Source organism: Nomascus leucogenys, chromosome 19 (genome assembly GCF_006542625.1).
Source record: "Nomascus leucogenys isolate Asia chromosome 19, Asia_NLE_v1, whole genome shotgun sequence".
NCBI lineage: Eukaryota > Metazoa > Chordata > Mammalia > Primates > Hylobatidae > Nomascus > Nomascus leucogenys.
The window spans coordinates 58696883-58721937 of NC_044399.1; the positions used below are offsets into that span (position 1 = coordinate 58696883).

A 25055-nucleotide genomic window follows, 5' to 3' on the forward strand; every position below is an offset into this window, starting at 1 on the left:
TACAATCCGATGTTATGGGATACATACAGACAATAAAAGGTTACTACAGTGAAGGAAATTAATATATCCATCATCTCACATAGTTACCTATTTTTTGGTTGTTGTTTTTATGGCCAGAGCAGCTGAAATCTACTCATTTACCATGAATTCCATAACGGTACAATTTTATAACCTGTAGTCCTATTGCACATTAGAGTGCTAGACTTGTTCATCCTACACAGGTGCTCTTCGTACCCTCTGATGTACACAGAAGATGTATCCTACATCCTCCCATTTGCCACTCACCACCACTCCCAACCCATGGTAACCTCTGTATTGTTCTCTGCATATATTTGAAATTTTTTTAAGATTCCACATACAAGCGAGATCATGCAATATTTTTCTTTCTGTGTCTGGCTTATTCCACTTAGCATCATATCCTCCAAGCTCGCCCATGTTGTGGCAAATGGCAAGATCTCATTCTTTTTTAGGACTGAATAATATTTCAAAATGTATATGTACCACAGTTTCCTTATCCATTCAACCGCTGATGAACAATTAGGTTGTTCCCATATGTTGGCTATTGTGACTAAAGCTGCAATGAACATGGGTGAACAGAGATCTTTATGAGGTGGTGATTTCATTTCCTTTGGTTATATGCCCAGAAGAGGCATTACTGGTAGTTCTATTTTTAATTTCTTTAGAAACCTCCATTGTGTCTTCCATAATGGGTTACCCCCAATCTACATTCCAAGAAACTACCTGTAACTTCTTTTTTCCAAGAAACTACCTGTGACTTCTTCATTTTTAGTAAGAAAATATATATACCATTGTCAGAATTGCCATAAATCATATTTGGAAACTTAAGGCAAGTAAAAATTTAAGTTTTGAATTCTACATAACGGAAATCGGAAGAGAGGAAAAATTAAGTAGTAAATATAACTCTGTCATAATTTCAATGAAATGTTTTCTTCTTTTTTTCAACTTTTATTTTAGGTTCAGGGGTACATGTGCAGCACTGACAGGGGTATTGCATGCCACAGGGTTTGGTATACAGATTATTTTGTTACCTAGGTAATAACCATAGTACTTGACAGGTAGTTTTTTGATCCTCACCCTCCTCTCACCCTCCACCCTAGGGTAGGCCTTGGTGGCTATTGTTCCCTTTGTTGTATCCACATATACTCAAAGTTCAGCTCCACTTATGAGTAAGAACAAGCAGTATTTGGTATTCTGTTCCTGTGTTAGTTTCCTTAGGATAATGACCTCCAGCTCCATCGCTGTTATTGCAAAGGACATGATCTCATTGTTTTAATGGCTGTACAATATTCCCTTGTGCATATGTATCACATTTTTTTCATCCAGTCTACCACTGATGGGCATTTAGGTTGATTCCATGTTTTTGCTATTGTGAATATTGCTTAGTTCCACAGTAAATTCAATACTTTGAAATACAAATTAAATGACTTAATGAAATCAAAACCATTTCTATTCTGCACCTGCACCAAGCTCAGAAGTGTATTAAGTACCATCATATTTATTATCTTATTAATAGTCCCAACAATCCTGTGTGGCATGCAAAGCTATCTTAGTCAGTTCCAGTTGCCATAACAAAATACTATAAACTGTGTAAAAAACAGAGAGTTGTTTCTTACAGTACCGGAAGCTAGAAAGTCCATGATCAAGGTAGCAGCAGCTGTGGTGTCTGGTGAGGGCCTGTTTCCTAGTTCACAGATGGTGCCTACTTACTGTGTCCTCAGGCCTGTTAGCCCTCTAGGGCTTCTTTCATAAGGGTATTAATCCCATTCACCAGGGCTCCACCCTCATAACTGAATCACCTCCAAAGGTCCTAACTCCTAACACCATCACCTTGGGGATTAGGATTTCAACATATAAATTTGGGGGAAGGTGGGTACAAAATTTCAGATCATAATAATAGCTAACCTCATTTTAACGGTTTGGGAAACTAAGACTTGGAAGACAATTCGGTAAATTTTATGTTACTAACAGATGATTTAAAATAAGAGAGAAGATGGAATAAAAGAAGGAAGGTTAAAAAAAAAAGGGTGGGGGGAGAAAGAGAAGAAGGGAGACTTCAACAGAGTTGAAGGTACTAATCAAACATAAACAGAGACCATGGTATAAAAACCACGGACACTCACTGAGCCAAATCCCTTTACTTATCTATTTATGATGCACCAGATGTCTTTGTGAAGAAACACTCCCCTCCATCATCTACAAAGGGGATCGGCAAACTACTGCCTACGGGCCAGATCCAGCCCAATGCCTGGGCTGGATAAAAAAAAGGTTTATCCTTTACTTTAAAAATAAACGTTGTTTGTTTTTGTTTTTAGAAATTCATATTTTTTAATTGACAAATAATAACTGTACATATTCATGAAAAACACAGTGATGTTTCTATACACATAATGTATAGTGATCAGATCAGGGTAATTAGCATATCCATCATCTCAAACATGAAAATAAAGTTTTATTGGAACTCAGCCACACTCATTCATTTACATATTGTCTGTAGCTGCTTTCATGCTATGAAAGCAGAGTTGAGTAGTTGTGACAGAGACCATATGGCACACAAGTCTAAAATTTTACTATCTTGCCCTTTAGAGGAGCCTGCTGGACCCTGAACTAGAGTGTCTTTTTCCCTAAATCCTGTCTGCTCTCTAGAGAAGGGAGGTGGAACAAGGACGAGGTACTGAGAGCAGCTATGGGTCCACTGCTTAATAAAGAAAGAGACAGATTCCCTGCAGAGTAAGTGTTCAGATCATCTCACTGCTTTCTTTGTGATTAAGTCTCAGATGCAAATTTTGGCCCAAATTTAGCAAGGATAAATCAGTCTTATTACAGGAGTAAACAGCACCCTACTTTTATGGCACTATCTTCCCGGTACTTCTTCCTACTTTTAGAAAAGTATGCCCACTCCTATTTGATTAGACAGAAATTATTTCCTTTAAGAAAAGAAGATGAGAGTTCTGCGTGAATTCTTTATGGTCCTTCAAGTCCCAGACGACTATTTTGCTTTAAAGCTAGATTTTACAAGAGTGTGTTAAAGCAGTCTTTCTCTCTAAAAGCTGATTATTAAGTGTGACTTCACTGAATCAAAAAAATTCCCTGAATTAAAAAGTGTCAAATTCAGAGGAGTTATTTAATCTGTGGTTTAGAGAAAAACTTGTAAAGTCAGCCTTTGAATTTATATATTCTTATCAGAATCAGAGGCTTTTCAATGTTTCTATCTTACATGTGCTGAAAAAGAATTATAATCAATACATACCACCCTAACAAGCTTGCTGGATTTTAAATAAAGAGAATATCTGGGGGGAAATTACCAGTTTCCTTTCTAGCAAACATGTAATGCTAAATGGGCTTCAAGCATTTCCAAATAGTAGAAGATAATGCAAGAATTCATCCACAAAAAAATTCCAGTAACATTAATCAGTCTAATGTTGTTCTGGGTGCAGAGAATGCAAAATCCTCCCTGTTCCTAAGGGCAGATGAGAAGAATGAGAAATTTCAAAACTCTGCCAACTTATTCAATCTTTAATGGCAAGTCACAAAATGTGACTGTCATACACACACTTTGTTTTTTAACACTCATGCCATTACCTATTTCTCCTAACTATATAAAAGAATGACAGCACCACTTGAAATGGGCTTTTCCAGGCAAAATTTCCTTTAAACTTTTCCAGGAGAGAACATTGATATAATGATCATATTTAAGCATATCACGAATTAAAACAACTTCTTAAGAAAGTTATGATTTCTCTATGATTACAGCCGGGTGCGGTGGCTCACACCTATAATCTCAGTACTTTGGGAGACCCAGGCAGGTAGATCATTTGAGTTTAGGAGTTCAAGACCATCCTGGCCAACATGACGAAACCCCATCTATACTAAAAATACAAAAACTAGCCATGCATGGTGGCACGTGCCTGTAATCCCAGCTACTGGGGAAGCTGAGGTATGAGAATTGCCTGAATCCCAGAGGCGGAGGTGGCAGTGAGCCAAGATCATGCCACTACGCTCCAGCCTGGGTGACAGAGCAAGACTCTGTCTATTGAAAAAAAAAAAAAAAAAACCTTCTCTATGATTATTTTGGCTAGTATGCTATCATTTCAGTTGTTTCTTCTTAATAGTTTCACTTGATCATTTCAGTTCTTCAAGTTTCCATCCCATTTCCAAAATTCATTTTGTCAGATACCCACTGAGTATATTTTCTAATCATTCATATCCTCATGAACACCAACAATCTGGCCTCTATTCTGGTCATCCTACTGAAAGTGTTATCTCTACTCTCATCATCCCTATCATCCTCACAAATTCAAATGCTTTTTTTCTTGGTTCTAATTCTTTCAATGGCATTTGAGTATTTCCTTCATCATGAACATTTTAAAACCTTGACTTGGCCAGGCACAGTGGCTCATGCCTGTAATCCCAGCACCTTGGGAGGCCAAGGTGGGTGGATCACCTGAGGGCAGAAGTTCAAGACCAGCCTGCCCAATGTGGCAAAATCCCCTCTCTATTAAAAACACAAAAAATTAGCCAGGCCTGGTGGCAGGAGCCTGTAATCCCAGCTAGTCGGAAGGCTGAGGCAAAGGAATTGCTTGAACCTGGAGGCGGAGGTTGCAGTGAGCCAAGATGGAGCCACTACACTCCAGCCTGGGTGACAAGAGTGAAACTCCATCTCAAAAAAAGAAAAAAACCACACCTTGACCTTTATGACTCTGAGCTCCTGTTGTCCTTCTACATATATGACAATTCTCTTCCATTGGCTTCTCCAAATTCAAGCTTCTCCACAGTTGTGTGCAAAACTTCCTACTTCAAAAGGTTCACTTTGGTTTCATTATCCTGCTTCTTTTCCACCTTGACCTTTTAGCACCTCTCTCATTCTAGCTGCCAATAATCAAAATGAGATATTCTGTCAGTACCTCCAAATAAACACAGTCTTGGGCAAGTAATTGAATTTCTTTGGACTTCTCCTTATTTTTATGTCAATTAAGTGAATTATCCAGAAAAAGATGAAAGAGTAGGAATTTCAGAGCCAGAAAGAAGAGCGTGAGCAAAATGACAGGACCGGGAATTCTTTTTTTTTTTTTTTTTTTTGAGACGGAGTCTCGCTCTGTCAGCCAGGCTGGAGTGCAGTGGCGGAATCTCGGCTCACTGCAAGCTCCGCCTCTCAGGTTCACGCCATTCTCCTGCCTCAGCCTCTCCGAGTAGCTGGGACTACAGGCGCCCGCCACCACGCCCGGCTAATTTTTTGTATTTTTAGTAGAGACGGGGTTTCACCGTGGTCTCGATCTCCTGACCTCGTGATCCGCCCGCCTCGGCCTCCCAAAGTGCTGGGATTACAAGCGTGAGCCACCGCGCCCGGCCAGGACCGGGAATTCTAACAGCACTGGCAGGACACTGCAGATGGCTGCCTTTCTGAGACTAAACGCACATTTTGGGAAGCTGTGTAAAACAGCACTGCATGGGAGAATGGGCTCTAGAAGCAGCATCCAACAAGTAAGTATTACTTGCCTTGAGAAACGTTACAGGAGACTAACAGTAATACTGCAGGAAGATTGGGCACTGAAGAGAATGGGGCCAAGGAAATAGCTCTTACCATGCTAACCCAGTTATAAGGGGATTAAGACTACCTGCTAAATGAAGTCGAAAATCAATCTCCCAGCATTCAGTATCTTTCCAACTTTTTTTTCTGGTTTTATCTCCCAGTAGTCTCTTGCAGGAAATTTCTCTTGCAACCTAGATTACTACCTACTCCCCAAATCAAGTATGTCCACACAGTCCCACCACTGACTGCATGATCACCCACCCCTGATCTGTTCCTCCTCCCCCTCCAGCCTTGAAAAGCTATGCCACTTAGAGGCCTAACTAACGCCCAAACTTGGTCATAAAGATTTTATGACCTAATCATTCCAATCCATAACAATCTTACTCTTTTTAAAAGCCTACTGGGCAGTAGTGTACAAGTTAACACTTAACTATTTATCAGTAAATGTTAACTTATCAATTATATTATAAGGTCTCTGAGGACAATGATTATGCTTGAATTTCTTTTTTGCTGTTTGTCTAATCCCAGTATAATTTTATGGCAAAATCAGTACTTAGGTGTTCTGCACAGTACCGCACTCAAAAACCAAGCCAAACTCATTCCGGCCGCTCTGTTGCAGTTGTGATAAGTGGCTCAGGATACTGAGTAGCACTCCAGTTCAAGGTTCTCCTTCTGTTACCCACTGGGTCATTGTAAGATCTCCCTGAATACCATACTGTATAGTATAAATCAAGGAAAGTGAAGAAAAGCCTTCTGCCACCCACCTGGTACAAGACGGTTAGGTTTTAGAGCAAGGGTCACAAATTAACCCACAGGCCATGGCCACGACATAGAAGTGTTCTTGCACAGTGTTTGTAAACAATATTTATCATTGCTATTACTTAAAAGATAGTAGTTTTTCATATTAACAACAACAACAACAACAAGCCCTGAGATTCTGGGCTCCTTTTAATAACATCTGGATATCTGGCAACACCAGCCCCAAATTATCAAATGGAAAACAACTCTATAGCTGTACAGCAGCTGCTGCCTTTAGATGAAGCACATACATGCTAGTTCACTCCAGTCCCTACCGTTTCCTATTGTATTGTAACAAGTCAGATTCACTCCTTTTCAGTACTTGCCTGGCTCTGTGAATATCTGCATTTGCTACTAGGTTTGGCTAGAAAGCAGACTGACTATAAGTAGGTAACCTGCTGGCCAATGTCAGGCTGAGGAGGCTGCTCCTACATCAGATAATCTCAGCACACCTAGATGCTCTCTTCCTTGTTAGTGATCTGCTTAGACCATTGTATAGTTACATATTCACAACTCTCTGCCTATCCTAGGTTCCTTAACAAGTGTAGACACTCTGAACTGAATTCCTGCTTTCTGCCTCTGTTTGGCAGAGTGACCTGGGCTCTGCACTGATTGTGCCCTGACTGATCAGTACAGCCACAGTTACTTCAGAAGAAGGATGAGAGCTTCATCTCTTGTATAAATAACCTATTTTAGCTTTTCCACACTCAATTAATTTCGCTGTAGTGTCATGATTCAGATTCCACAGTGGAACTAAATTTCTACATGTAATCCATCAGGATGAATGGGCTCTGTGTGATATTAAATAATGCCAATAAAAGTCCAAGTACTTCAGTCATAGTCAATTGGTTATAGCCCTACTTCTAAGCTGGGCTAGGGCTCAGTGATTTCTAGTTTAGAGATACTCCACCAACAATTTAGCCTACATAAACAATATGGTCTTTTCTTACTCAACAAAAAAAAGTTAATGTTGATTTTCTTTGCATGGTTATATTTGCCATATCCACTGTCAGCAGGAAATAGTTGCTATTTAACCTGCCAGTTCAGTGGGATAAAACAATTTGCCTCCATATTTTTGTATGATGCTACTGAAGGGGTTCCTAGCTCTAGGATTTAACTTCACTGTATTCTGTATAAAACTGGCTCATTATTTTAAGTGACCAATTCAAACACACATTATATTTACAAGTAAGCCTCTCCTCTCCCCCCAAATACTGTATTCTTAGTTTCTGAGCTTCTTGTTCAGAGAATAAAAATTTCAGTAGACAATTCAAACCTTTCTTTAGCTACTTTTCTATGGAGTATGGTTTTATAGAAAATAGAAGCCAAAACAAAAACACAGCCTTCTTAGCATCATATTGTTAAGTTCACTAATTCTCAGGACAAAAATAAAGACAGGAATACACACACAGCACTTTTCACCACACTCTAAGAAAATTAAGAGCAGCAGCATGTAATGACTAGCTGTTCGTTAAGAGAAAGTATGTAATTATAAAACCATCTTTCTTTGGCTCAGTAACTGTAGAGAATACTTGCACTTTGATCATGTCTGTAATCTCCTCTTTATGCTGGGGACCACGACTTCTCCCCATAAACACACCAGTTGAGAAGTTCAGGGGTACACAACTGAGCCCAGTGGAACAGACATAAGACAGTTGGTCTATGGCTGATCTGTAGAGTACTAAGTATGGACTGTTTCCTGCTATACAGACCACAGAAGAAGAGGATTTGTATGAAATTTCTCATCTGGTCTACATGAGCTCATGCTGGATTTCTACCACCTGCAAAATGAGAATCCTAACAAATACAGAAATATTTTTCGTGTTTATGTTAGTGATTCATCTGACCCTTTGATTAACCTCAACCAAAAGTGAAATTCAGACTCTGAAATCAGACTTCATCTTCAGAATAAATTCACTCTATCTCCTGTAAGAACCACATATATTTACAATACAATATTAAGGGAAATCATATCACTGAATATTGAATGGCTTTTTCATTTTAACATAAAATAATTCTATTACTGGGTAAAACAGCCACACTTGGTAATATGAACTTATGTGTGAATGATGGCCTCATCATAGTGTAATGAAATGTCATTGTAGCAAATCAATAGGGTATGCAGTCAAACTCCATACTACTCAATATTTTCAAGTTCTACCTTCCCTTTTATTTGTTTGAAATGATAGGGTAAAACTATATTGATGCTGGTGAAGAGTATTCTAACCCTAGGAACCCAGGAAGTTTATTTTTGTAGTTAGACTATCAATTATAGGCCTAGTAATTAGATGAGGAGCATCCAAATGCAAATAATATGTAAAGCAGCTCCTAAGACAAACTTCCTTTGAAGAGCATAACCACATGTTACAACAACTTTAGGAATGTAGATCTTAAAACCCTCAACAAGTATTCTGGATTGTTTCTGGTGTGCTGGTAGGTTTCTGTTTTTGTTTTTTTGGCTGTTGCTTTGTGTTATACAAGAGTTTCTCCTTTTTGGTCGTTGTTGTTTTACTCTTTTTGCATGAACCTTAAAGATCCAGAAGGACAATAGTGTTGCAATGTAGATATTTTATCTATAGAAGAGACATCATTTCACAGTAATGCAGGGGTTAAACAACATTACAGTTTTGGCAAAGAGATTCCACCTTTCTCTTAACTGACTGGCAAAGAAAATAAGAACAGCATATGAAGTTAGAATTCTTAAAATAAAAATATGATAATTTGATGCTGAAGAGATAAATATGAGATTATGAGCCAACAAACATTTTTTTTCCTTTGACCCTTCAAGAATATGAGCAGAGGCAACATCAATTTCAAATAAACAGGAAGACTGCTGAAACTGATACGGCACAATAAATTAAAATAAAAGCACTGTAACTGTAAATTGTGGATTATATAAATCATGTACTTTCATATGCTGTTGAACTTGCCTCCAAATGAGCTGAAAGAGAGTTTTAACTGGAATACATGGAGGAGGTCCTGAGTGTACGTTATAAGGGTTTCTTAGAAGACTGCTTACTAGTCTAATAGAGCACAGTAATTGCCAAAATCAAATTAATTATGCTTGGTTATCACAAATCTAATAGATATATTTTCCACAACAGGATTGTAGAGAAACTGATAGAAATTGATGATTTCCATTCTTACTGGGACTTTACAACCCTTGGGTACAGAATGGAGAACTAGTCAACTGGAAACTAAAAACGAAAGTTTAATGAAGTACAAAAATCCTATGTTTTACTTAGCGGAAAAGAAAATAATTTTCTTCTTTAGATGGACTGTATAGACCAGGAACAGTGGCTTGCACCTGTAATCCCAACATTTTTGGAGGTTGAGGTGGGAGGACCACTGAGACCTTTTCTCTACAAAAATAAAAAGTTAGCTTGGCACAGTGGTGCTCGCCTGTAGTCCCAGTTACTAAGAAGGCTGAGGTGGGAGATCACTTGAGCTTGGGGTGAGCTATGGTCACACCACTGCACTCCAGCTTGGGTGACAGAGCAAAACCATGTTTCCAAAAAAAAAAAATGGAATGTACTAAAAAAAATTCCCTAACCTTTTCTATGGTTTATAGTTTATATTCTACTAAGTCATACTTATAACCATTACCAAAATTAATATCTAATATTATTTATTGATTAGTACAATATGCAAGCAAACTTGTACAAAGATTCTGTCTTTTCTCTAGGCAGTTATGAATACCATTAACTCTCTGAACAACATCAAATTAGGAAGGTAGAAATTTTTCTTACACTAGATTGCAATTAAAGAACCACAGGTTCAAATACAGCGCAGAGGGAGGCCAGCCAAATCTTTTTGTTTGTTTGTTTTTTATCTGTTGTTTTTTGTTTTTTGAGATGGAGTCTCACTCTATCACCCAGGCTGGAGTGCAGTGGCTTGATCTTGGGTCACTGCAACCTCTGCCGCCCAGATTCAAGCGATTCTCCTGTCTCAGTCTCCCGAGTAGCTGGGATTACAGGCGCCTGCCACCATGCCCGGCTAATTTTTGTATTTTTTTAGTAGAGACAGGGTTTCACCATGTTGGCCAGGCTGGTCTCAAACTCCTGACCTCAGGTGATCCGCCCGCTTCAGCCTCCCAAAGGGATTACAGGCGTGAGCCACTGCGCCCGGCCAAGGGCCAGAACCTCGAAGGCACTTGCTAGGGTGTTTGTAGAATGGAGTGGCGACTAATATTGCATATTAGGTAATTTACATGAGAGTCTTTCATTCCAGTAACATTATTAAATAAAAGCGATTTTTCCCAAAGTTTAATTCACTTATAATAATCTTATTTTAATATGGAAAACTCACTTCTAAATGACTTTTACAGTTACTATTTTAGCTTTTAGGTAACAAAACAGCTCAATGGAACTTCATGTAAGAAATATTTTTAGTAGAATTCATCATCTGAACAAAATGCTGACAAACCAGTCATACAAATACTGAGTTAAATAATTACTTAAAAAGCTCACTTATATTCTCATACTGATAATCATATATTTTTACCTTGAGAAGGTACGTGGGGATATTGCTGAAATCCACCGGCAACTTCAAAAGGAAACGAGCTGAAAATTCACCAGTCTGTAAAAAGAAAGTTATAATAATAAGATTAAAATCAAAAATAGATTATGAAGTGACAATTATAGCCAAGGCCACAAGTTCAACCTGTTCAAACTGCAGGCATCTTCAATTTGGTTTTCCTAACATTAGGCAAGAAAAGAAGGTTGGAAAAGTAGGTGAGGATCAAAAAGAGTTCTCAAATTATTAGTTACTAAAAAGCACAATTTGAATTTTTTAAATCTGCATTTTAAATGTACAATAAAATTATAATGTAGCAGTATTGTCTTTTTGTTTCTTAAAAGTATGAAAAGAATATATGAATGTATGATTATTATTTTTTTAATCCCAAACAATAAAGACAGACCTACCCCTTTGATTCATTTGTTTTTATTAGAGCATTCAGACAACATCACTAATATTTATAAACCACAAGGCTGATGGCATATACCACCATCCTGTCTGTAGTATGTCTAGAAGTACATGCAAAGTTCAAACTTCTACCTAGCAGTGGGTATTCAAAATAAGTTTCTCATCTCCTGAAAGTCCACTCTATCATTGTCATTAACTGATGTTTTTTCATAACTCCCTCCATGAACTAATCTTTATAGGAAAGAGGTACAGAGGTTTGGCGATTTAAAACATTTAACTAAGCTATAAATAATAGCTTCTATTTGCTAAAACAGAAAACTCATTTAAAAGAAAAACGTTTGCCTCTCAATTTTTATGATAGGAAAGCCTAGGGAATCACTTTTTTTTTAACTTTGTCATAGTCTAGAGGAGGAGTTTTCCAACTAGATCATGCAGAGATCTAGAGGTGCTACAGAACCTCTGCAAAGGCAACAAAAGATGTGTCCTGACCTGGTGGAATCCTCGGTCTTCCATCCCGTCTCACTGCAAGTGCGCAGCTCAGCTTGGTATTTTGACATGGTGTGTTTTACTTAGACATATTTGAAAAAGGAACTCCAGAAATGATCCAGAACTACTCAGAGTGGATGTCTATCCTTTTAATATTGTAACTACCAAAGAGTTCCCGCTCTTTAAAAAATGAGCAGCACAAACTCCCCTAAACACATCTTAAAACATAGCAAGCATTTACAAATATTTGTTATGAGCGGGTGGATGAATGCACCTAGGCACACATGCATAGCACTTTAGACAATTTCACCACAGTCACCACTCCATTCTACAAACACCCTAGCAAGTGGCTTCAATGTTCTGGCCCTTGCCCGGGCATGGTGGCTCATGCCTGTAATCCCAGCACTTTGGGACGCTGAGGTGGGCGGATCACGAGATCAGGACATCGAGACCAGCCTGGCAAACATGGTAAAACCCCATCTCCACTAAAGAATACAAAAATTAGTCAGGCTTGGTGGCACGTGCCTGTAGTCCCAGCTACTCGGGAGGCTGAGACAGGAGAATCACTTGAACCTGGGAGGCAGAGCTTGCAGTGAGCCAATATTGCACCATTGCACTCCAACCTGGGCAACAAGCGAAACTCTGTCTCAAAAAACAAAAAAGGTTATGGCCCTAATTTTAAAACTCTGATCTAAAACCTTGAAAATACAGACAGAAATATAAACCTTGAGCTCTGAAGATAATAATAATAACAACTAATATCTGCCTAAATGTTGTTTGTTTTACCACTCACAACATCTTTTAACTTACACCAACCTCTGGCTAAGGACAGAGCATTTCTTCATTACCATAAGCCTAACCCTGTGACAGACAAGGCGGAAATGAGAATTGAATGGACAGAATCAAAGCTGAGGCAAGCCAGAGAGAGTGATAGAAGCCACTGTGCCACCAGGAATGCCAATGGTAAGAAACAGGATGGATGCTCAGAGCTGAGTAGCTATTCTCAGTATTGAATGCCATTATGTGCAGGCTACTCACAACTCAACACTTGGGAGAATACTTAAGAGCCACTAAGGATCTACAAATAACTCATCATGGTGGGTGGGAGAAGGATTGTGAGATCCTATTATAATTCTTGCCTTCTGTTACAGTCCAAGATTACCAAAAGGTTTGGTTTTGGTATTATGTTAAGCTCCTAGATGACTCTAAAACTAACATACTCTGGTTAGTATGGTTCTTTGGATCAAGACACAGCTAAACCTAAAAAGGTCTGTTTTTAAGTACAAGGGGTCATACTTTGAAAGGGGTAAGTGTAGAGGCAACAATAACAGCATAGAGTTAAATGGGATCTTATAAGAGGGACACCTAGCCCAGTGAGAGTTGGGGGTGTAGAAGGAAAGACAAAAAAGTCTTCCCTTAGCACTGTGTACAGTGCCACAGAAGAAGGACCACTCATAAAAGAATACATGCTCCAGGCCGGGCGCAGTGGCTCACGTCTGTAATACCAGCACTTTGCGAGGCCAAGGCAGGTGGATCAGAAGGTCAAGACTTCGAGACCAGCCTGGCCAATATGGTGAAACCCCATCTCTACTAAAAATACAAAAATTAGCCAGGCGTGGTGGCATGTGCCCGTAATCCCAGCTACTGGGGCAGCTGAGCCAGAAGAATCATTTAAACCCGGGGGGAGGCGGAGGTTGCAGTGAGCCGAGATCACACCACTGCACTCCAGCCTGGGCGACAGAGCAGCACTCCGTCTAAAAAAAAAAAAAATCATGCTCCCAACAACTGTCCACATTCTCTTTCTCCTATATAATTAATTTTTCTCTTCTTTACTCAATCACTTTCATCAGCATATAAACATCTTTTTTTTTTTTTTTGAGACAGAGTCTCACTCTGTCCCCCAGGCTGGAGTGCAGTGGCGCGATCTCAGCTCACTGCAAGCTCCGCCTCCTGGGTTCACGCCATTCTCCTGCCTCAGCCTCCCGAGTAGCTGGGACTACAGGCACCTGCCACCACGCCCGGCTAATTTTTTGTATCTTTAGTAGAGACGGGGTTTCACTGTGTTGCCAGGATGGTCTTGATCTCCTGACCTCGTGATCCGCCCGTCTCGGCCTTATAAATATCATTTTTTAAATGTCTGCATTCACTTCATATGCTTCTTCAGCTCCCATTTCATTTCTCTGTTTTACTTTAAAAAATAATCCCCTGTAAAAAGTTAATCTATATTTGAGGTCTACATTTCCTCTTTTATTATTTTCTCTTAAGCCCTCACCAGTCAGACTTTCCCTACCACCACTCCACCAAAACAGTTCCTCCAGGTCACCAATGACCTCCCCATTGCCAAATTCAATGATCATTTCTCGGTCTTCATCTTAGTGTTCTACCAGCAGCATTTGACACAGCTGATCACTCCTTTCCTGGAACATTCTTTACTTGGTTTCCAGAGTCCCAGTCTCTCTACTTCACTGGCTCTCCCTCTGTTCTGCTCAATCCTTGAACATTGGAGATTGGGGTATGCCTGGGCTTAACTCTAAGACCTCTTTTCTTTATTTACATGCCAAGATGATCTCATCCAGGCTCATGACTTTAAATAATGTATATGCTGATGACTCCCAACTTGTGTATCTCCATCCCAGACCTTTTTTTAAATTCAAATTTCATTTATCCAACTCCTATAAACAAAACTAAATTCCTGATTTTGTGCTCTTCTCTTGATATTTATTCCTCATTTCAGTAAATGGCAATTCCATTCTTTCAGTCACACAGGCCAAAAACCTAGAATCATTTTTGACTTCTATCTTTCCCTCTCACCTCACATTCAAAGTGGCGGCAAATCTTGTTAACTCTCCCTTCAAAATATATCCTGAGTCTCCCTTCAAAATATTGACTTTTGGACTCTCCCTTCAAAATATATCCTGAGTCCAACCACTTTTCACCACCCCTCTAACCACCTGATCTGAACCACCTTTATCTCTACGCCTGGACAACTGCAATTGCCCCTAACTGTGTCAGCCCTTGTTCGCCTGCAGTTTATTCTCATGACAATAGGCAGAGTGATTCTTTCAACACATCACTTGGATTCTAATCCTCGTTTGCTCAAAACTACCAAATGGTCAGGATTTAGCTCCTTTACAGAGTAATCTGACAAGTTAACAATTGAGCAAAGATGGAAAGAGGGTAAGAAACAAACCATGTGGAACTGAAGGAAAAACACCCCAGGCAAAGAGAACAAGTATAAAAAGGGTTGACGCAGGCGTGTGCCTCTGTGTTCAGGGGATGGCAAAAAGGTCAGGGTTACAGGAGCAAATAAGCACTAACACGGATCAAAGTCACCCAGAAACTCTCTCCTCCATGGTACAAGCAATTTCTAAACCCCTAGAGGTTGTGCGACAATCATTCATAAAATTAGTGAATAAGAAAATGGCTACTACATCTACATGGAACAACTGTGAAGTCATTCCTGGGGATGTTGAGGCAAGCTTTTAAAAAGTACCATGGGATTCAAAGAGTTTGGGGAAGGGAGTTGGAGGGATGATGATAAACCAAACTCAAGTCATTTCTTCATTTTCAGTTTATAAAGCAAACCACCTACCAATAAATAAATAACCATTTCTACCTACTAGTGTAAAATGTCAACCTGTAACCTGTAAATTAAAATGCAATTTTAAAACTTTTAAACTCAGAGGTGTGTGTATATATTGCCTGTTTTTTACATACACATACATATATAAACAACAACAAAAGTGAAATGTAGGATTTTAAAAGTTAAAATAACTCTTGTACATATAAGGTAATAGGAAAGATAATTACATATTTAGCACTTGGACTCATTTGAACTGCTAGTTATTTTAGTCCATGCACTGCATTTTAGCTCTTTTGCCCTATTTTAGTTTGTACAATATATTTTTATTCTACCAGCTATTTTAGACCAACATTCTTTTAAAAACTCTCAGATGATCCCTACTTTATTCCTTCTCAAAATGTTGATCCTAGAATTAATATAAATTTGTGTTTATTGGCAACAGGCTGATTTACACAACTAATGTCATACTGAAAGAAATGTTGGTCCCAGGACTAATATAAATTTTTGTTTATCAGCAACAGGCTGATTTACACAACTAAATTCATAATAAAAGAAACAATACTATGAAGGGAATTTGGGAAACCATAAAAAGCGCTTTTTGATTGCCAACTTTCAAGCCTATCATACATTCCTTATTTTGCCATTGGAAGAACAAAGAAAACTCAGCACTTGTTTCTGACAGCACTGGAAATGCTGAACACTAAGACTCAAGAATTCAGTTTTCCATTCTGGCACTGGTTTTCCTTATGACCTATAAGCTAATCATCTTCTGTGAAACTGAGTACATGATAATTTTAAAACAATCTTAATGTAAAATTAAGTTAGAAACCGTAAATGAAGAGCAAAACAAGTGAAAAATCCTTGTTCTACCTCAGATAATGACTTTTCATGTGGTTTTATATTTGAATTTCCAACAGCTATTCAAGCAATTTATGGTCACTCAGTTGTAATGTCAAAGATTGCTTTCACAGCAATCTTTCCTGTAAGCTGAAAATGAGACATTTAGATGCCGCCAAGTGAACAGAATAATTTGATTTTTTTTTTTTTTTTTTGTCAGTCCTTGGTCAAAATCTCCTCTTGGATAGATGTAGAAAATTATCTAACCTATGACTGTTAAAATGTCAGCCTTTCTGCCAACTGTCTTAATGGCAATTTCCCCAGCATTAGCAATAAATATGTGCATCTTTCCTTTTCTCAAGTTATAGTACGTTGGCAAGTAACTTAAACTAACAAGACTCTGAGTTTTGGCAATTTATTAGGTCTAGGCTTTTCTTTTGGTTAATCACAGCTGTGACAGTTTTCTTCTCCTTTTAGAAGTGACAGGTAGACATTTTGTGCAGAATGGAGTCCAAGTTCAGGTTGCTCTGTAAGGGAAAATTTTACTTCCTTTCTTAGAGACACTTCCCTTGTCAACAAACAAGCTTTTATCTGAAACTGACTGCTCTTACCACTTAGACAGCTAAAAGCTAAGAAACACTCAAGTGATTATAACTTTAGCTGGGTGACAAACTGGTAAGGCTGATTCTTCAAATGGACTCTGAAAACCAGTGAGCCTAAATCTGGAGATTGTTCCTTAGCACATGCATAAATACACACTAAATGTGAAAAGGAAAGTCAATGTTAGTCTAACTAGAATTTTATTATTTACAAAATGTTTTCTAAGATATGTCATTTAATTATCCCCAAACCCTGCTTGGTAGATACGATTCATTTATACTTAGAAATGAAAAAACTGAGGCCAAGAACAGTCAAGAAACTTGTCTATAGTTACTGAGAGAGTAACAAAGAGTCACAGAGCTCAACCTCAAGACTCAAGGTGTATTCATTCATGAGTATGTATTAAGGGCCTAAAATGTGTCAGGCACTCTGCTAGGCATTGCAAACTAGTGAGTAAAAGAGACAGGACACTGCCCTTCTGGAGCTTATAGTCTAGCAGGTGAGTCAGATATTAATCAAAATAATCACTCCTACCAATTATAACCTGTGTGGAGAAATGGGAACACTTAAACACTGTTAGTGGGAATGGAAGTTAGTTCAGGCAGGTGGAAAGCAGTTTGAAGATTTCTCAAAGAACTAAAAATAGAACTACCATTTGATCCAGCAATTTTACTACTGGGTACATACCCAAAGGAAAATAAATCACTCTACCAAAAGGACACCTCCACTTATATGTTTATTATAGCACTGTTCACAATAGCAAAGACAAGGAAACTACCTAGATGCCCATCAATGGTGAACTGGATTTTTAAAATGTGGTACATATACACCATAGAATACACCACAGAAATTAAAAAAGAACAAAATCATGTCCTCTGCAGCAACATGGATGTAGCTGGAGGTCATTATCCTAAGGAAATTAATGCAGAAACAGGAAACCATATACCACATGTTCTTACTTATAAGTGGGAGCTAAACACTGAGTTACATACAGACATAATGGTGGGAACAACAGACACTGGGGACTCCAAAATGAGGGAGGAAAGAAGGGACAAGAGTTGAAAAACTTCCGATTGAGTACTATGTTCACTATTTGGGTGGCAGGATCAATAGAAACCAAAACCTTAGCATCACACAACATAACCCTGTAATAAACCTGTACATGTACTCCCTGAATGTAAAATAAAAAATAAATAAAATAAATTATAACCTGTGATAAATGCTATCAAAGGGCACAGTGCTCTGAGAGCAAATTCCAGGAGGAAATGAACCACCTAGGGTTGGGGGCTCATTACTTGGAGGGAATTTTTTTTTAAAGCTAAGTCAAAAGATAACATGGAAAAATAAATAACACCAGGCAGGAAAAGTCTAAAGAAGAAAAGCAATGCGAGGGAACTGTACATAAAGCATAATTTTTCTCTGGTCACTTAAGATTTTCTCTTTATGTCTGATTGTCGGTATTTTTACTATAATGTTTTGTTTTAGTTTTTCCTTGCATTTATCCCAGCTCGGGTTTGTTGAGCTTCTTGAATCTGTAAATTTCTGTCTTTCACCATATTTGGAAATGTGTTATTTCAGTAAATACCTTCCTGCCTTCTCCCTTTCTCTTCCCCTTCTAGGACTCCCGTTTCTTATATATTAAACATTTTGATACTATCCCATAATATCAAGGCTCTGCTTTCCCTTCTTCCAGGTATCAGTGTCCATCCAGTATCTGCCTGCTTTGATCACTCTCTAGTGTTTTCAGGCAAATGGCTCTATATTTTGCTCGGAGCTCTGAGCTGTTGTTAAGAGTTAAGTCAACAGGAGCTACTTGGCCATTACAAAAAGTGCAACTTGACGGAAATCTACAAATATTTTAATATACTGTTGACAATACTGTGGAGAAACAACCACTTTCATATATTGCTGCTGGGTTAGTAAACTTGTATAAACTTTATGGAAGTTACTCTGACAATAAAATTATGAACACATAATCTTGGATCCAGTAATTCCACTTCTAATTATTTATCTTACAGACATACCTGAACACATGCAAAGTGACGTATATACAAGATTATTTATTACAGTATTGTTTATAATAGCAAAAGATTAGAAGGAAACTTAATATCCAATAATAGAGTTCAGATGTAATAATAATTCAATTATACAATGTAATAATATACAATTGTAAAAGAAGAATGAGGGAGTTCTATATATGTTTATACAGAAAAAAACCTCTGAGCTATATTAAGTTAAAAGGAAGATCCAAAACAGTGCATAATATACATTACCATTTGCACAAAAAAGGGGAATATGTATTAGTATTTGCTTATATATGTACAAACTAACTCTGAAAATCTATCCTAGAAAAAAGTCATATTAGTGCTTACCTGGATAGGGGGAAAGTGGTATGATTTGGGTGGACAAAGGACAAAGATGGGAGGGAGACTTTTCACTATATTACTTTATATAGACTTTGATTTTTGAACAATATGAATACATTACCCATTCGAAAAAATTTTAAGGAATTAAAAAAATAAAACTTAAAGCGTATATAATGAAATGTCCACAATTCACGCATTATTCATTCATTCATTCATTCATTCATTGAACAAATATTTACAGAGCACATACTGTACCAAGTACTAGGCTAGACAATGGAGAACTTAAGACAAAACAGTCTATGTGTCCTCAAGGAACTTAAAGTCTATTTTGACTAGACTGGCAATTAAACAAAATAGTACAACATGGTTAAGTGTTTTGACAGAGATATTCACAGGACGCTTTGGAAGTAATTTAGTTGAGACACTCAGTTTCCAGTGACAGAACTCCAATTCAAACTAACTTGAACAAATAAAAGAGAATTTACTGAAAGGATATGAGGGATCTCATGAAACCTAAGGATAAAAACATAGCATGGCCTCAGTTCCAAGGATTCTAATACCCACAGAAGTTTCTTAGTCTCTTGTCTCTGCTGTCTCTGTACTTCATTTTCCTTTCCATTTGCCAGCTTCTGATTCTTTTGACCAGATGTTATTAGAAAAAAGTTCCCAGATTTACATGTTACAGACCAATTACGCATACAGAGACCAATCTCACTCCCTCAGTACTAACTCCAAATTCCCAGAGAAGAATTCTGTTTGGCTTAGGTTGAGCCTCCCTGATCTAATCAACACATTTCCACAGTTCTTTGAAGTAAATAAGTTAATGGTACCATAAATTCTTGAAAATAATTGAAAAACTAGGAAACTCTTTTCTGAGGAAGGAAACAGATTGCATCATTTGTACATTTCCGAAAACAATTTTTTAAACACCTTAAGAGTTTTCGTACAGAATACTTGAAATGTAGGATTCTTTTTGTCTTTTGCCTTTTAGTACATGAAAAAAAGGCATTAAAACCCACCTCAGCTGGTCCTTGGACAACACTTGTCCATTTCCTTCGTGGCGAGAACACTGTGCGAGGAGTGCACCCTACATCTAAATGGCCACCAAAGAGATAGGGCAATGCACCCATCATTTCAGAACAAATGAGTGGCCTCACAAAGATAAGTAAGGTGGCGCAATTAGAGTCCTTCCTCACATGCTGTTCTGAAAAGTATAGGCAAAGGAAATGGAAAGGATTTCCTTTGTGTTTCGTATGCTTCCTGAAAATAAGGTCTTTTCCACTTGAGCATCCTGCTGCTGAAAGAAACTTGGAATTTCCTACTGATACCTCTACTATTTAAAAAACAATAACAGAGTTCCTTTGGAATATCAGTATGATTTTAAAAGTTATAATCTACACCTTTAATATTCTGAGGTATAAAGTAATTTAGGTATCCACACACTACTTTTTATTAATAAGGTTAAAAACCAGAGATAAAAGCTATTGTAAGCAAGATCTTAAGTATGTCCATTGACATACAAGTCAAAATTCAGTACAACAAATTCCATTACAAAGACAATTAAAAAGGGAGCCACTGTCATGGTTCATTTATTTTAAATAATGTCCAACTCCTAACAGTTCCGTGTGGCTAAAAACTAAACTAAACAAATGTGGTCAATTCCTTGGAGTATACTGTAGCATATCTGACCACCACACTACACCCTTTTCAAAGGAGCCACCACATGTTAATCCCCATGTCAAATGCCATCAGGACAAACTCCCAAGGAGCAAAAATTAAAGGGGGATTATCGGCCAAGGCCCCTGCATGCCCTGCCATATATGGCTGACTGGCATGACCAGAGCACCTACTACATCCTCATGCCAGTAGGGGAAAGGCCATCCACTTCCAGGCTCCCCAGATATTTTGATCTTTCTCTTAGCAACTCTTGCCCTCCTCTCCTATCACACTAGACCAGTGCTGTCTGAAAGAAAAATAATGCAAAGCACAAATGTGAGCCATATATATAATTTAAGATTATTTAACATTTTCTAATAGTCACATTTTAAAAGGCAAAAAAAAGGTGAAAAGCTAATAATACATCCCAATATATCTAAAATATTAGCATTTCCACACGCAATCAACATAAAAATTATTAATGAGTTTTTTTGTACTAATTCTTCAAACTCGGGTGTGTATTTCACATGTGCACACATCTCAGTTCAGAGTAGCCACATTTCAAATGCTCGATAGTCACATATTTGACTAGAAGCTCCTGTATTGGACAGCATAGTTCTAGACATTTTCCCATTAACATTAATCCCGACGTTAAGGTAAACACTCCCTGCCACAAATACCTAAAGACCTACGTAAGCTACCAAATACCATAAACCTGAAAGATTCCTCACAAGCAGATTGATAAATGTCAGCAGGTTAATGGGAATGACCATGAGACAGCCTCTTTTAGCCAATATCTTTTTTTTTTCCTCCAAAAACTGTCTAAGCCTACTGCCTTTCCTTCTTCTCCACCTCTCTGCCTAATTCTCTGAAATTTGTTTTCCCATCCTCAGAAGTCCATCAGAACTGCTCCTGGTAAGATAAGCAACACTCTCTTTTTCTAATTTTCACTTTTACCTTGCTCTCTACACTTTATCTGCACCTTGGAGGTCACAGCCTCTATTGGTCACATACAGTAACTTTATGATTAACAGCATTTTGAGAGATCCTACAGGAACAATCATTGAAGTGGCACTTATTGAGCACCTGTTATAATAACTTACAACAAGGATATACCAAAAAAAGCTAATAGTAATAATAACACTTTGTATTACTTGACTCCATATTTACTTGACTCTGTTTCCCACACAAGATCTAATTTAATCTTTGTGTCAAGGTCCAGGCAACAGTGTAGTTATCTCCAGGAAAGTGACACATGGAAAAACCTATAGTCACACAAAAAGAACTGGTAGTAGAAAGAAAACCCAAAGCTCCTGCCCCCTAGATCACTCTCCCTCTCCAACACATCTTCAAATGGCCTCTGCGTAGAGGAGCTCACGCTCAAACACCGCTCAGATACTTTCCCTTTGCACATGATATCGCAGCACGATGACATGATGGAAGCTTAAGACATTAACTCAAGTGAGGAGATACCATAAAATGGCTCCTTTCTTTTCTCCACAATATTTTTAAATGTTGCCAGAGCTTAATGGATAAGCCAAAGATTTTTAAAACCTTACTAGGATTTGGGTCAGATACAAGCAAAAAAGGTAATTGTCTCACATCCCCATTATAAAAGCATAAATCATTATTAAGGAAAAATATGTTGCTTAAAAAACTGTTTTCTCTCACAGATCACCCACTGATGATTTTTATATGTAAACTATATGGTTTTGGAATATCTCAAAACTTACATTTCATATCTCAAAAAAAAAACACTTTAATCAAAATGTTAGGTATGATAAGCCAACTTTAAGTTCTGGAAATCAAAACAAATCAAACTAAAATTCACAAATTTGCTTATTGTGCTTTGTTGCAATTAATAAACACTGTGTTTGAATATTTGTCCTCTCCAAAACTCGTGCTGACATTTAACGCCCAATGTGGCAGTATTAAGAGGTGGGGCCTTTCATGCGTTACTGGGTTAATGGATTCATGGGTTATCATAAGAGGGGACCTAGTGGCTTTACAAGAAGAGAGAGATTGACCTAAGCGAGCATGCTAGCACGCTTAGCCCTCTCGCCATGTGATGCCTTGCACCATCTCAGGACTCTGCACAGAGTCCCCAATAACAAGAAGGCTCTCATTAGATGCAGCCTCTCAACCTAGGACTTCTCAACTTCCGTAACTGTAAGGAATAAATTCCTTTTCTTTATAAGTTATCAGTTTCAGGTATTCTGTTGTAAGCAACAGAAAATGGATTAAGACACACTGGTTCTTCTGATACACACATCCATGACAAAAATGTTAAGAAGGCAATATAAAATAGAGATAATAATTAATAATAATAATAATAATAATAGAGGCAATATAAAATGAAACCTTAGGATTTACCCATTGAGAAAATGTATGATGTATCTTTTTTGATATATCAAAACAGGATATACACTTTTAATAGTAGTTCTTACATTATGGGAATTCATCACTTTAAAATTATGATCTTAAAAATAGCTCTCCTCAAACGGGTAGCAGTAGAGATCTTTGTGGTAATGGAATATCTGCATCTTGATTTCAATAGTGATTACAGGAAATTACGTGTGTGATGAAATGACACAGAACTATACACATACATTGTACCAATGTCAACTTCCTGGTTTCTGGATTTTTTTTTATAGTTACAGAAAATTGAACCACTGGGGGAAACTGAGTGAAGGATACTCAGGATCTCCACTTTGCAACTTCCTATAAATCTATAATTATTTCAAAATGAAAATGTTTACAAAATATAAAATAAATACACTTTTAAAAAATGACTCCAAGCATGCAGGCGGAAAAGTGTTCTTCACTCTTAACATTAAGCTTGCATCCCAATATGCATCTGTTTTCACCCGTTTAGAAAAACAGGGGTTTCCTAAACATTATAGTTTTATAATTATTATTACTATTTCTTAAACATTATAAAACCAGAATAGACGAGGACTACAATGTCTAAAAATCATTAAAAGAGATGAGCAAAGCAATAAGGAGAAACGATTTGATAAAAATACAAAGGTAAAGAATTAGACAATAAAGAATGGGTATTTTTTGTTAATGTTTACTTTCAAATGTGTGCTTGCTAAAACTCTCTAAATGGAGGTTCAGGGGGCAGGGAGAAGAGTGTCTGCATAGGGTGGGGAGAATAGTGTATTTCAAATTCGCAGGCTTGTCAGAAGATTGATAGTAAATCAGAGCCCTTTTCCTCTTCTACATGGTAACATTTTCCTCATGCCAGCTGATAGTAAAAGGAAGAAGCATATCAGGTTTTTCAAAGCCTCATAAGTTTAGAGGAGAAATGTTTTTAAGAATATAAATGTATGTGGCAGAAAGAAAAATTCAGTGATAACAACAGTAAAGACCATCCTCTCTAACAGATACAGAACTGCATAATGCAAAGGGATTAAATCATCATTCCTAGTCTTAGATTCTTTATAGCAAGCATTTATCAGATGGACTACTTGGACCAGAAAAAACTAAAATACTTGAATTTCCATTCAGATCAGGAAGAACCTATTGATTCTTATAATGTTTCATTTAGAGAATATACTATTTTCATGTTTTAATTTAAAAATATCCATTTATTTCATATAAAAATGTCCTCATGTTGCAAAATGCCACTAAGACATAATAGATGTGTTTTACTGATCAGTAAGCCAGTTGAATATATGCTTACAATTCTTGTTCCCCATATATGTCATGTCCCTAAGTTTTCCCCAGTCATACAACCCACTGACCATCTCTCTTGGGAGAGCCATCCATGTCCACCTTCCTTCAGGGTCTAGCTCAGCAGTTGACCAGTAAAGGCTTTCCTTGGTCACTCCCTTCCTCAGTGATTGTCTCTTATGCTGAATGCTCACGCAGCCTGTATATTCTATTTGAGATGTAATCTATCCAGTATTGTTCAAATTCCTCTTTTACAGATACAGATTAAACCTTCTAAATTGGATTTTAACAGTCTCAGGAGCCAAAGCCATATCTGATCTACTTTATTTTTTTTTAACCCAAAACCTAGCATAGTAGACTGTCCATAAATCTATTAGTCCCACACTGGCTTAGCCCTACTAAAGTGCATCTTGTTAGTTTGGTGTAGCATTCCAGCACACAAAAATAATTTTTAATGTTGATTTTGTAATCTTGCACAATAGCTGCCTTTTTAAGCTCTGTGCTAGCAGAAAAAAGAAATGCATACTTTGTATGGGTTCATTCAAGTCCCTAACAAAACCCTTAACAAGACAGGGTC

The 25055-nt window shown here is 37.7% G+C and overlaps 1 protein-coding gene across 12 annotated transcripts in view; it reads right to left on the bottom strand.

The window, feature by feature from the left end:
* BABAM2 (BRISC and BRCA1 A complex member 2) overlaps positions 1 to 25055 on the bottom strand; it is a 574233-nt gene that overhangs the window by 286500 nt on the left and 262678 nt on the right. For all 12 annotated transcript variants that reach the window (XR_004027068.1, XR_004027067.1, XM_030800431.1 and 9 more), the window contains one exon: positions 10850 to 10924. Coding sequence is in view for 10 of the 12 variants with exons in the window: in XM_030800431.1 (XP_030656291.1) it covers positions 10850 to 10924 (75 nt within the window). In the remaining 2 variants the exon portion in view is untranslated. The remainder of the gene's footprint in view (positions 1 to 10849; positions 10925 to 25055) is intronic.